At 35.5% G+C, this 13,129-nt stretch overlaps 1 protein-coding gene across 5 annotated transcripts in view; it reads right to left on the bottom strand.

Moving 5' to 3' along the window:
• KCNQ5 (potassium voltage-gated channel subfamily Q member 5) overlaps window positions 1–13,129 on the bottom strand; it is a 551,365-nt gene that overhangs the window by 95,835 nt on the left and 442,401 nt on the right. For all 5 annotated transcript variants that reach the window (XM_081293796.1, XM_081293795.1, XM_081293798.1 and 2 more), the window contains 2 exons: window positions 11,603–11,778; window positions 11,217–11,342 (listed from right to left, as the gene is read on the bottom strand). In XM_081293796.1, the coding sequence (XP_081149922.1) occupies window positions 11,217–11,342; window positions 11,603–11,778 (302 nt within the window). The remainder of the gene's footprint in view (window positions 1–11,216; window positions 11,343–11,602; window positions 11,779–13,129) is intronic.

Here is a 13,129-nt window from a genome sequence, read left to right as displayed (position 1 = left end):
ACCAACTCTGATTAATGGGTACAGGGGTACAGTTGAATAAGAGGAGTAACTTCTAATGTTTTATAGCACAGGAGAATAACTACAGCTTTCAATAATCAATAAAATATTTTAAAATATTAGAAAGGATTTAGCATGTTTCCAACACAAAAAAAATGATAAGTGTCCATAACAACAGAAACGGCAATTAACCTGCTCTGATTATCATACACTGAGGGTGTGTATGTATGTGCATTTGCTATATGTCAATTAAAAATAAAAACAAATCTAAAAATGACTATCCCTGATCACCTTATTTAAGATTTTTCCCTGCCAATTGTTCCCTAAATCTTTACTCTGTTCATTTTTTAAAGATTTTTTCTTTTTAAAATTAGTTAATTTATTTTAATTAGGTATATATGACAGCAGAATGCATTTTGATTCATTATACACAATTGCAACACAACTTTAGAATTCTAGGGTTGCACATGATGTAGCTTCGTGCCACATGTGCAGTCATACGTGTACCTAGGGTAATGATGTCCATCTCATTCCACCATCTTTCCTGCCACCATGCACCCTCTCTACTTTCCATTCTCTTTGCATTCAAAGTTCCTCCTGTGTCTGCCCCCTCCCTGTTATGGACCAACATCCATTTATCAGTGAGAACATTTGGCCTTTGGTTTTTTGGGATTGGCTTACTTCGCCTAGCATGATATTCTCCAACTCCATCAATTTACTGGCAAATGCCATAATTTAATTTTCTTTTAATGCTGAGTAATATGCCATTGTGTATATACACCACAGTTTCTTTATCCATTCATCTATTGAAGGGCATCTAAGTTTCTTCCACAGTTTAGCTACTGTGAATAATGCTGCTATAAACATTGATGTGGCTGCATTACTATAGTATGCTGATTTTAAGTCCCTTTGGTATAGACTGAGGAGTGGGATAGCTGGATCAAATGGTGGTTCAATTCCAAGTTTCTGAGGAATCTCCATACTACTTTCCAGATTGGTTGCACCAATTTGCAGTCCTACCAGCAGTGTATGAGTGTAACGTTTACCCCACATCCTCACCAACATTTATTGTTCTGTATTTTTAAAAATATTTATTTTTTAGAAGTAGTTGGACACAATACCTTAATTTTGTTTATTTATTTTTATGTGGTGCTGAGGATCAAACCCAGGGCCTCGAACGTGCTAGACAAGCGCTCTACCGCTGAGCCACAATCCCAGCCCTGTTCTGTATTCTTAATAGCTCCCATTCTGACTGGCTTGAGATGAAATTTTAGATAGTTTTGATTTGCATTTCTCTAATTACTAGAGATGTTGAACATTTTTTAATATATGTGTTGATCAAATTTTCATCTTAGTCCATTTATTGATTGGGTTTTTTTTTTTTTGGTGTTAAGTTTTTTGAGTTCTTTATATATCCTGGAGATTAGTGCTCTATCTGATGTGTGTGTGTGGCAAAAATTTGCTCCTAAACATGTAGGTTCTCTGTTCACCTCATTGATTGTTTCTTTTGCTGAGAAGAAGCTTTTTAGTTTGAGTCCATCCCATCTATTAATTCTTGATTTTATTTCTTGAGCTTTAGGAGTCTTGTACTCTGTTCATTTTTATTTATAGATGATATCAATATCTTAAATAGTATATATTGATTAAATTTACTTGTTCACTAGTTTCCCTGCTAGAATGTAAAAATCACGTAGGCTGTGGCTGTGTCTTGCTTACTGCTGAATCCAAGCACTGTGACTGGTATACAGTAGTAGTCACTCAATAGATATGCACTGAATGAATTAAAAAACCCTTAGGTGGTGGGTTAAGAATTCTGTTTCCTGTTTTAAAGCAAGGAAATACTTATGAAAGGTTTCTAAGGCAGTGTACATTGAAATTGTATTGGTTTTAGAAATTGAAATTTTAGCAGAAAATGTTTAGAATGGATTGGAGCAGGGAGAAATGAGAGGTGGAGAAACCAGTTAAGAGGTTGTATGTAAATGAAAAGTAGAGAGAAATGTTTAGGAAGTTCAATAGAAATACATTTACGCATGTCTGGGGTAAAGGGAAAGACTAAAAACTGACTTTAATAGTTCAAGTGGCAAGATGTTTGTGGCATAAATAAAAATACAACAATGAAAAAGAGAAGGTTTTAGAGTAAAGGTGAAGAGTTTGTTTTTGCAAATAATGGTTTTTTAAATGTCAGTGTGACGGATGTAGTCAAGTCTAGCAGGAATTTGAGAATGAGAGCTTGATTTTGAGAAAGATTGGGTTTGGCATGATATTTGGGTTTTGAAATCTGGCACAGAATGATCCTTGAAGCTTTGCACATAAATGACATTACAAAGTAAGAAAAGAAAAAGTTTAAGGACACCATAGGAAAGAGATATTTATGGGATGGAAAAGAAAGAAAAATATGGTTCTTCAATAATAGGAAACAATTTAAAAAGCCTATATCAATGAAACCCTACTGGAGAAGAGAGGGACTGTCACAAAGTATCAGGAAATTCCTGATGTTGCAGAGTAATAGGGAATCAGGAAAATGAAGACTGAGAAAAAGTACCAACATCTTGGGGATACAGTTGTGAAGGAGCCCTGAGAGTGACTGCTCATGTCATGCCATCTTACCCAGGTTTTGAAGGGGAGGGTAGGTACCATTCTGAGAGACAGAAATGATGAAAGGAGATAGACTCCAGGACACGACCTTGCAGAAGCATTCAGCTGAGCAGGAAATCCTTCCTAGGAGAACTTTTTTCTCTTCACTTCCATGATTTTTTCCTGTGTTTCTGGTAGCTCATCTTCTGTGGCTCCCTCCTACTCCTTTCCATCTTTGGGCCATTGGATTTCTAAGATTTGACTTTAGGTCTTTTAAAAATTATTCTTCTTGGACTTTCTTTTTTCTTGCTTTCTCTCTCTCTCTCTCTTCCCAGGTGATCTTAAATGTTCTTATGGATTTAGGTACCATTTTTTTGCTGAACCCACCAGATTTATATTTTTAAGCCAAGCCACTCTTCTGAGTTTTAAATTCACATATCTGTTGATATTTCTATTTGGATATCACAGAGTCATTAAACCGAACTCCTATTTTCTTCCAGTCTGTGAATTCCCAAATGTTTCCCCTTTCATCTTAATCAAGAGTACTACCATCCATCCAGTGGCTCATGTCAGAAGCCTCACAAGCAACCTTCTTACTCCTTTTTCTGGTGCCCCTCCTCACTGAAATAATCAGCAAGTCCTGTTGTTTGTTTGTATTTATTTCAGTTATTGCAAATTCATTCCCTTCTCTCTGTCTCCACTGCCACCCTGGTAGGCCAGAATGTTACAGTATCTGCTCTCTCTGTTTTTATTCTTGTCTTCCTCTATTTCCTTCTTTATATACTTGCAAGAAGTACCATTTTCTTATTCTCCTCAAAAAAATCTTTCAATGGTAATCTGTTGAATTAAGAAGAAATTCATCCTGGAAAGGGGCTGTAAGGGCGAGAGGGCATCAAATTCAAGTTGACAAGAGGCCTCTGGAGTGGAAGAGTTCATCTGTGGTCAGAGAGATGGAATTAGTCAAGTTAATCATATGTCACCAGAAGTGTCAGTATGGGACCCTTGATTTCTTTAAGAATGTCAAAAAAAGGGACAATTTTATTATAGATTTCTAATTTTAAATATGTGGGAAAGATTTCAATCTACTAAGTCTACTATACCTTTTCTTTAAAATATTTTTTATAACAGCTTATAATAATTATCTACTGAAGGTGAAATTTCATGTTTTGATTACAGCAAAAATGTTATCTTTCATGGTTTGAAAGACCTAAAAAATAACACATTTGAGTTATTCTTCTTGGTTCAAGTGCTGACAGTGTAGCAGCCTAGGGACCCGCTGGCTGGGAGAAGACTCTTCCTACCTTCTCCCTGTACTCTGGGCCCAGCTTTTGGGATGACCACATTTCAGAGTGCAGAAACCTGAAGAGCCAGCAGCTGATTCCCTGACCTCCTCAACTTCTTTTGTTCTGATGTCGCTAGGACCGAGAATTTCTTGGTTGGCTGCACAGGCGCATTTTGTCTCTAGGGTAGGCCTGAGAAGGATTTGGCAACAGGTGGAAGTTTGTCTCCTTCATGCCAAGGAGGGAGGTGGCGGGAGTTGCCTTTGTTTCTTGCCCAGAGAACGAATCACTTCACTTCTGTGGATGCAAAGGGGGCAACTGGGCTTCCCTGTGTGAACTGAGAGCACCAGACGAATTATGAAGTCTCTAAGGTGCACTTAGAATAAAAAGATGTGAATCTTCTCCAGAAATTCACAATGACCCATCTGGTTGATCTAGCTGCCAGCTTTCTAAGGCAAGGACCAGCTGCATTCAATAAAGCCATCTTTGGATTGAGCCCTGCATAGAGATGACCGATTTCTTTTTGTACTTTCAAGTGAAGCTTCCCTTGAAGTACCAGTAAGTCTCCTTGGGCCAGTACAGCTGCATTCTATTTCTTTTCTTTTCCTAGCACTGGAAAGGCCTTGGGTGTCAATCAGTTGATCCTTCGCACATGAAGTGAGAAGCAGAAGCCTCTTGTGTGCTTATCCTAAACAATAAACCACTTCGGTCTTTCATAAATCTCATGAATCTTTCCTTGGATGTGCCCATTAATGATTACTTTCATGTAGGTTCAGAGTCAGAGGAAAGCCGGCCCATGTAAGACCCTGAAGACCCTTCAGGACACTGGGGGAGATTCTGGAACAGTGGTTTGTTTCAGAGAAACTTGAGGCCACCTGTAAGCTCTTCAGGGGTTGAGGGGAGACCATACCTGGACTTTACAGTTGAATTAGATGATGGATCAGTTGACTTATCTTCTGGAAAAACTCTTCACAGACCTCCAAGATCCTTTGTAGCTTGACATGGTATGATGAGTTTTATTGTATCTTATCTCTGTATGCAGCAGCTCCCACACCAAGTTCATTGGTGACTCCAACTCAGAAGGGCGGATGGTGATTATTAATTACAGTATACAGGTAACATAGTGATGTGGACTGCATGAACTTGTAGAGAAATGGTTGATTTTGAAAAACTGAAATCTAGTAACGAAGTACTATTATAACAACAACAACAAAAAATCCCTTGAAATAACCAGTTTCTTTAGGGATCCCACACTGACAAAGTAATAGAGTAAGTAATATATTTTCTTTGAAGATACCTTCATCAACCCTGTGTTAATTCCTTGCCACTTCTAAATGTGCATACAACTTAGGGTGCAAGAACTGAGCACAGTGGATAGTGGTAAATCCAATGCCTTCATTCATCTTGGAGTTAAATCCAGTGCCTCTGTTCATCTTGGATGAGCTCTGGGGATGCTTCACGACTGCATACAGGTTAGCTGGGTGGGAATGACAGGGACTGGGTTGGTTCAGGAAGGTAGAAGGAACTGAAAATCGGTCATTTAATGGGTTCTCCCTGTACTAATACATTTTTGATAATTCCTGAGTCAAGGCATTTAATTCCCTTCCAAGATATAGCGTTAAAAGTGAATCACGATACAGTAAACTTTTACTCTGTAAAGCAAATGAATGTCAAAGGAATGGACTGAACTATAGTGCAATTGAATTAATGTAAAATAAAATAAATGTTCTTATGAGAGATTCCTGGTGTTCTATGTAGGTGAGATGATTTTCTGATCTTATGTATTAATACATGATAATATAAAGAAAAGCTTTCTTGATTGAAACTTCTGTGATGATTAATTGGCCACTTAGAAATTTGATTAAAGTACATCATCACAAAGAGGTAAATATGTTAAATATATTATTTCAACTTAAAACCCACAAATGTATATTTATTTCCTAATATTCTTGATGAAAGGCATAGTTTGCAGTTGAACTTATGCTTCATTTTCTTTGCATAAACCTCACCCATAATAAATTGTTTTTCTTAATTTTTAATGTTTTTTTTTTATAAGTTGTATTTTTAGTGGAGAATGAATACAGTGGAGATATTTGAGTTTAGAGTCCTAGCTATTTCGGGTTTCCCCCTGTGTAATTGTATGTTCACTTCTGGTTTCACAGCTATATATATATATATATATATATATATATATATATATATATATATATAGATAGATAGATATAGATATAGATATAGATATATGTATGTATTTAGAATTTTGCATTTATTGAATTTTTCTAAGGCATTCTATTCCATTTTTAATAGGATCATCCATCTTTCTTTCTCTACCATATATCATCAGCTTATGCAACAATATGAACTTAAGCATGCCATTATATTTTAAATACGACTGCCGTAAAAATATTTTGGAATGAACACATTGAACTCTGCAAACATTCAGACAATGGTGAGAACAGAATCCTGTGGATATTGAATAGCACTTGGTATGCTACAAGCCTCAGTCATTATGTTTCCTAGGAGGGAAATGATGGCTGGAAAGCCTTATTGAAGGGGAATAAAAGGGCATATTTGGGATGTCAAGTTGTTGAGTATACCATATTACATATAAAGCTTGCTTTGAGAAAGACTATAAGGATTTTGGCATGATTTTTGAAGCTAAATGTGGCTGATGAAAATTTTTCTATATACCTGAGGTAATAATTTCAAGCACATAGACTCAAGTGGAATCTGTATGCAGATGTTGACTCAAGATCAGATTTACACTATCTGCTGCTGCATGCATCTTTCTTTTAAACCAATAACAGTATGATCATTATAAGAATAGCAGCAAACAGAAAGAAAAAAAAACTGGCCTTCAAGAACAAGTCATTACCAGAAAAAATTGCTTCAGGAAAACCCAATTGCAAGTTATTTTAGAATAAATTTAAAGCAAATCTAAAGGAGAAAAAAAAAATAACAACAGGAAAGGAGGAGATAATAATAGAAAATAACTTCAGGAAAATCCATTCTTAAATTATTCAGAATAAATCTGAAGCAATTAAGGAGGAAAATACAGAAAATTACATTAAATGGAGCTCCACCTTGCAACCAGAAGATCCTCTTTTCCAGGAGGGGCCAGTGCCTCATCTAAAAGCCACTTCCACTAGCTACTCCGTCTGCTACAAGGCCCTTTTAGTTGCTCACTTCAGATCCCAGAACATTTTTCATCACAATCTCCAATTCCCAAGCCCCTCTGTGCTTAAATGGTGGGTCTGCAACAAAGCCTATAGTTTTGTTTTGTTCCTTTTGTTATAAGGACCCTTCCATTGAACATCCTGCAACAGTGCTGGTGTAGACCTGCAATAGCTGCCATCTTTGGGCACTTCCTACATTCTTGGTAGAAAGCCCCTTTATCTGTTATCTAAATTAATCTGTTAACTAGATGCATTCCTTCCCTAGTATGGAGCTGTTTTCAGGGATCAAAGTTCTTTAAATTGTTATTTGCTATGGGCAGTGTTGATCACACCACAGTATCCCCCTAAAATTTGTTTTGGGGACAGTTCTCATAATCTTTTTTGGGGGATTAAACACAGGGGCACTTGGCCACTGAGCCACATCCCCATCCCTATTTTGTATTTTTTTAGAGATAGGGTCTTACTGAGTTGCTTAGTGCCTCACTTTTGCTGAGTCTGGCTTTGAACTCATGATCCTCCTGCCTCCATGGAAGGAATTTACTATTTAATACTTGGAATTCACTGGCACAATGTGTCTGTAGAAAATGAAATATATTTTGGTAATTTATGTTGATACTTTGTATTCGTTTAATAAAGGGGATTTATTTTTCTTGTTCTCCCCCCACCACCCTCAAAGCCTAGTACTTAGAAATACTCCAACTCAGAATGTTTTCTTTAATTTTCCTATTTAATTTTTATACTTCCATAGTTATTAGGAGCTCATTACATGCAAACTTGACTTTTTTTTTTTTTGTATTGAGCATAGATCCCAAGAGTGCATTACCGCTGAATTACATGCTTTTTGTTTGTTTATTTTTCATTTTAAGACAGGGTCTAACTAAGTTGTTGAGGGCTTGCTAAACTGCTGAGGTTGGCTTTGAACTTGTGATCCTCCTGTCTCAGCCTCCTGAGTTACTGGGATTACAGGTGTGAGCCACCATGCCTGGCCAATCTGGACGATTTTAATAAAAAATTATCTATACAAACCTTTCATGAAAGTTTTTATTAATATATAACATATGGTATAATAGTCTAAATTTATTTCATTTAACACTGAGATCTAGTGTATATTCTTTTTACCATAAATATAAATAATAAGTCTTCTTGCTTCTCTCTCTCTCTCTCTCTCTTTTTTTTTTAGGCGTCAAACAATTTCATTAATGAGTTAGTATCAAAAAAATGCTGTGGACCAACAATTTTTTTTCCTTTGAAGCTTGATATATAAGAAAATTTTTACTCTCATATCAAATCTAGAGTTTTTAAATGGAAACATAATTAAGGCATTTAGAAACCTGTTAAGTTTAGGTTAAATGTCAATCAAAAGAGTACTACTGAAATGGAAATCATTGAAAATATGTTCCTTTCCCCTGAAAGTCACCTTTGAAAACCTGTTATGTGTGTTACTCTGGCAGAAGAAACTAGCTGGTGACTAAGTAAGAGATATGTTAAGAGTTTCCTACACACTGTTTAATATACAATACAGTACTTCTTATTAGTAATAAGGAGAAAGGGAAGACAAATGGAAAAAGGGACAGAGAGCTGCCAGGCTGAATTCCCCAATAACTGCAGACCAAGTAACAATCTAGCACTCAAAAAATGCTACTGGTGATTTATAAAAGAACCTTTCTTTGTTGGACCAAATGGGAAAAGTGCACATGAATGCTTCAGTAATTGAAAGACATTAGAATTATCCAAGAGAAGCAAAAACTAAGCTTAAATTCAAGCTATTCCCTCAAAGGCTGGGAGGATACTGCTTTCCCTTCGCTAGCAAGAAAAGCCTCTGTTTTCTCAGTTTACATAGTTAATCCTACCACGAGTAACAGATTTTCATTTGCTCTCTACATATAAAAAAGTATTTTAAGAATGTCAGATGACTGTTCTCTTTTGCGTTTCCACTCTTTTCCTTTCAAAATGTCTATTATTGCTTGTGGGTCGGGAAGAGGAGTTGGAAACCAAATTACTAATGCAACAGAATGCTTTGTTACCAATGGCACAATCTTGTAGACATTTACACAGGTAATTTTAAGAAGTCATAATCTTTAGGTGAATGTATTTCTGACTTTTATTCATTTTATTGTTTCTATGCAACCCACAGATATGCCAAGTTCTGCTTAATTCAGCCCTGACAAATTTTCCTTGTTCCTGGTAGGAAGTTCTACATCTTGCTGTTGAACCTGTGATGAGTAGTGGCATAATGAACAATTGGTAACTTCAATCTGTCCTCCACAAAAAATGAAAAACAAAAACAAAAATATTTTCATCTATGTTTGTGAAAATGATATATTTTTATTTTGCAACAATCTAGCACTCAAAAAATACTACTGATGCCTGGTACACTGGCACACACCTGTAATCCCAGCAGCTCCAGAGGCTGAGACAGGAGGATCGAGAGTTCAAAGCCAGCTTCAGCAACAGTGAGGAGCTAACCAACTCAGTAAGACCCTGTCTCTAAATAAATAGAAAATAAGGCTGGGGATGTGGCTCAGTGGCTGAGTGCCCCTGAGTTCAATCCCTGGTACTAAAATAAATAAATAAATTATAAATAATCAATTTATATATATATATATAATTATATATATATATTGATATATATTATATAAATTGATGATTTATAAAAGAATATTTCTTTGTTGGACCAAAGATAGTGGAAATTCTTTAGAAAATTATAAATACTGTGTATTTCCATATAACTTCCCTTTGGAATATCTTAAAATAATAAAATAAAATGTAATTTATAGATTGTATAAAGCACTCTTATATCCTGTAAATTTCTTATTAGGGCACAAGTTCCAATGATTATTTTATAAATTCTTTACAATGTAGGGAAATTTTTTACTTCAAAGGATAACTATCCATTGTTCAGTTATTTGATCCAGCTTATTGAATTCTGATTTTATGGGACTCTGCACCTTTCATGGTTTGAGCTATTTGCAACTCTGTAAGTTGTAGATAACAAATAGTAACTATGCAAAATAATTTTTGTCTATAGACAGAAATAAATTATGTCTAGTGGAGCTTCAACTGACTTCTTTCCAATATTATAGAAAAATCCAGGTTTGCTTATATTTGTACATCATTTAAATTTTCCTGATCTTTAGATGCCTTTGTTCTTTGGATAGGTATTTGAATTGGTGGTAATATCTTACTAATGATAATAACTTAATTAAAAAAATAAATTGAATACAATGATTAGCACTTGTTTATTTTTTATTTATATTATGATTTTACTTTTAGTTGTTTGAAAAATTATTTTTCAATAAAAATATAAAGGAAAAGTAGGATTTTGAATTTAAATTTTTGAAATCAAATGTATATTATTGCTGATTTCACAGGTGAATTACCAGCTTCTTTTTCTTTCTTTTTTTCTGTGATCTATTTTACTCTTTTAACTTTCATTCAGCTATCATTTATTTATTTTTTTTTCTGGATATTTTATTTTATTTATTTTAAAAATTTATATTATGACAGCAAATGCATTACAATTCTTATTACACATACAGAGCACAATTTTTCATATATCTGGTTGTATACAAAGTATATTCACACCAATTCATGTCTTCATACATGTACTTTGGATAATAATGTCCATCACATTCTGCCACCATTTCTACCATTTACTTTTTTAACTCCAAATAAGTGTTTTGATGAGTGGAAGATCAATGCAACAAATGACAATGTAAATCTGTGCTCCCCAAGGTTAAAATGCACAAACAAGCCTGTCAGTTTTTAACCACCATTGAAAAATGTTATATTTTTATTTTGGCAACAACCTAATTCTCAGGAAACATTAATGATACAGCTACTTGGGAGGCTGAGGCAGGAGGATCACAAGCTCAGAGCCAGACTTAAAAAGCTAGTGAGATCTTGTATCAAAATAAAAAAAAATAAAAGTAGCGCTGGGGATGTAACTCAGTGGTGCTGTGCCTCTGGGTTCAATCCCAGTATTGGGAAAAAATAGTAATAATTTATGAGAGAACTTTGTTGCATCAGAGGCCTGAAAGCTCTCAAGACAATTATAAGTAATATATATTTTCACATGCCTCCCTTTCAGAGGTTTATATTTTCATTGAAACCACTCATAGAAGTCATTACATTGTTTTTAAAAGAAACATTTCATGATATCCAATAAAAAAACAGTTTTTTTACTTACTGTGCCCCACCAGAGAGCATCTGCATATGTAGAAAACTCCTTATTTGCATCCTTTTCCACCAGATAGACAAGGAAAGATGAAAATATAAGAACCAAAAATCCTATGTACCAAGCTGTGATTAATTCCTAAATATAAAAGGAATGAAAGATTTTTAGAAGCAAAAAACTGAAAAAAGGGGGAAATCTATACATAATTTCACTTACTTTACTACTTTTTAGATACTTATACTATTCTTTAAATAATCCATTACCTACTATGTCCCTAAATTGCTTTAACTATCTTTGAAATGACTAAGTTTGCTTGTGATAGGTTTATTAAATATTATTACAGTTATCAATAAATTGTTTCAAAAATTTTGTTCTAAAACCCAGAAAACAAATCTTACCTTGCTGTGTGCATAAACTACCGAACCTAGTAATTTCCAAGTGCCTCCCCTCCGGTCCATGCGCACCATACGGAGGATCTGTAGGAAACGGAGACTTCTGAGTGCAGACGTGGCGAAAATATTACCCTGAGTTTTTGCTGAAACAACTGCGATTGAAGCAATAAGAACAATGGTATCTGAAAAAAACAGGTTGAGACAGCCATCAGTTGCATGACTAAGAATTTTTATTTCTCAAAACATTATTTCCAAAAGGTTCACTTGGGCCTGTTTGAGGCACAAATAGATAAACAGATCTTGAACCCTAGCCTTTTCTAGAGCTACTTGGGTTTCCCCTAGTGATTGAGAGTGACAGGACTCATCTAATGCTAAGTTCTGATTTTTGGTCACCTTGAGCTTTACCCATGCAATTTTGAACTACATACTTTGTAACCTCTAATGAACTGAACAATGGTTTTCAGGCAGTTCAGTGTTTCCACACTGACTGTGGGGCAGTCTTCCAAAAGACTTCTGAGCTGATTAGCATTCATGTCTGCAGAAAGAAACTCCTGCCTCAGCCCCTATCATCTCCACCTCTTCCTGGTTCATGTGGTAGAGGCAGGACAACCAATCCAGGTGTAAAATGCTGCTTGCTTGGTGTAATGCTTATTTTCTTGCCAGACACTTTGTATCTCTTTTATGTTCCAAATTCCTAATGTTGTGAAGTCTGCAGTTTTGATATTGTTAAACAAAGGCCTCCACTAAGCTGAATACTCTGGTGTCTCTATACAGTATTCTTTATACCTGGTCTGTCAGTGCGTGAAAGTCTGGCGCACAAATTGAATAATATTACATTTGTTACAATAAAGTATGTAATTATAAACAAACGGCATTTCCTGGGAATGGACTTTCAATGTTTGACATGTTGACATTTGGCTTAAAAAATATCTGCCCTTTTGTAAGCAAGAAAGAGACAAAGAACAGCTAATGAAAGCATAAAAAAGATAAAAGAGGACTTAACCACTCCATGAATAAATATCTGAGTGATGAGAAATAGATTTTGAAGTGGCAAAATGAAGTGGGGATGAATGACCACCTGTGGCTATTTTAATTCCTTAGCTTGACCTTAACATCTTCAAACAAAATTTCTTTCCTGTTTCAAGTGAGTTGTGCATTACTGTACTTCCACTCACCAAAGAACCAGTTCCACTTCAAAGGTGTTGCATTTGTCATGTTTTCATAATTCTCAGGACTGGCTATTGTGTAAATGTGTACAATTCATTCAGCTCATACTTTTTCCTCCACTCAGAAAGATCTGGTCTCTTGAAGCCAATTGTCAACATCTTCTGAACTATATGGGTGCCCCCTTTTTGCGCCAGTGCATGAAGAAAGGGAGTCTGAGATTGACAGTGCATGCATCAGTCAAAGGGCTTTTCCCAGTCAGATCGAAACTCTATGTAACTTGTGGATAGGTGCCAGAGAACCCCAAAGGCATCCTTGAGTTCCAGTTCTAGGCAACTGTTGGAAATAATAAGGAACGAAATGGATTGA

The sequence above is a fragment of the Spermophilus citellus genome (assembly GCF_964194105.1).
Source record: "Spermophilus citellus genome assembly, chromosome: 5".
Taxonomy (NCBI): Eukaryota; Metazoa; Chordata; class Mammalia; order Rodentia; family Sciuridae; genus Spermophilus; species Spermophilus citellus.
The sequence above is the reverse complement of the archived record's forward strand: the minus strand, read 5'-3'. Positions and strand labels throughout refer to the sequence as shown.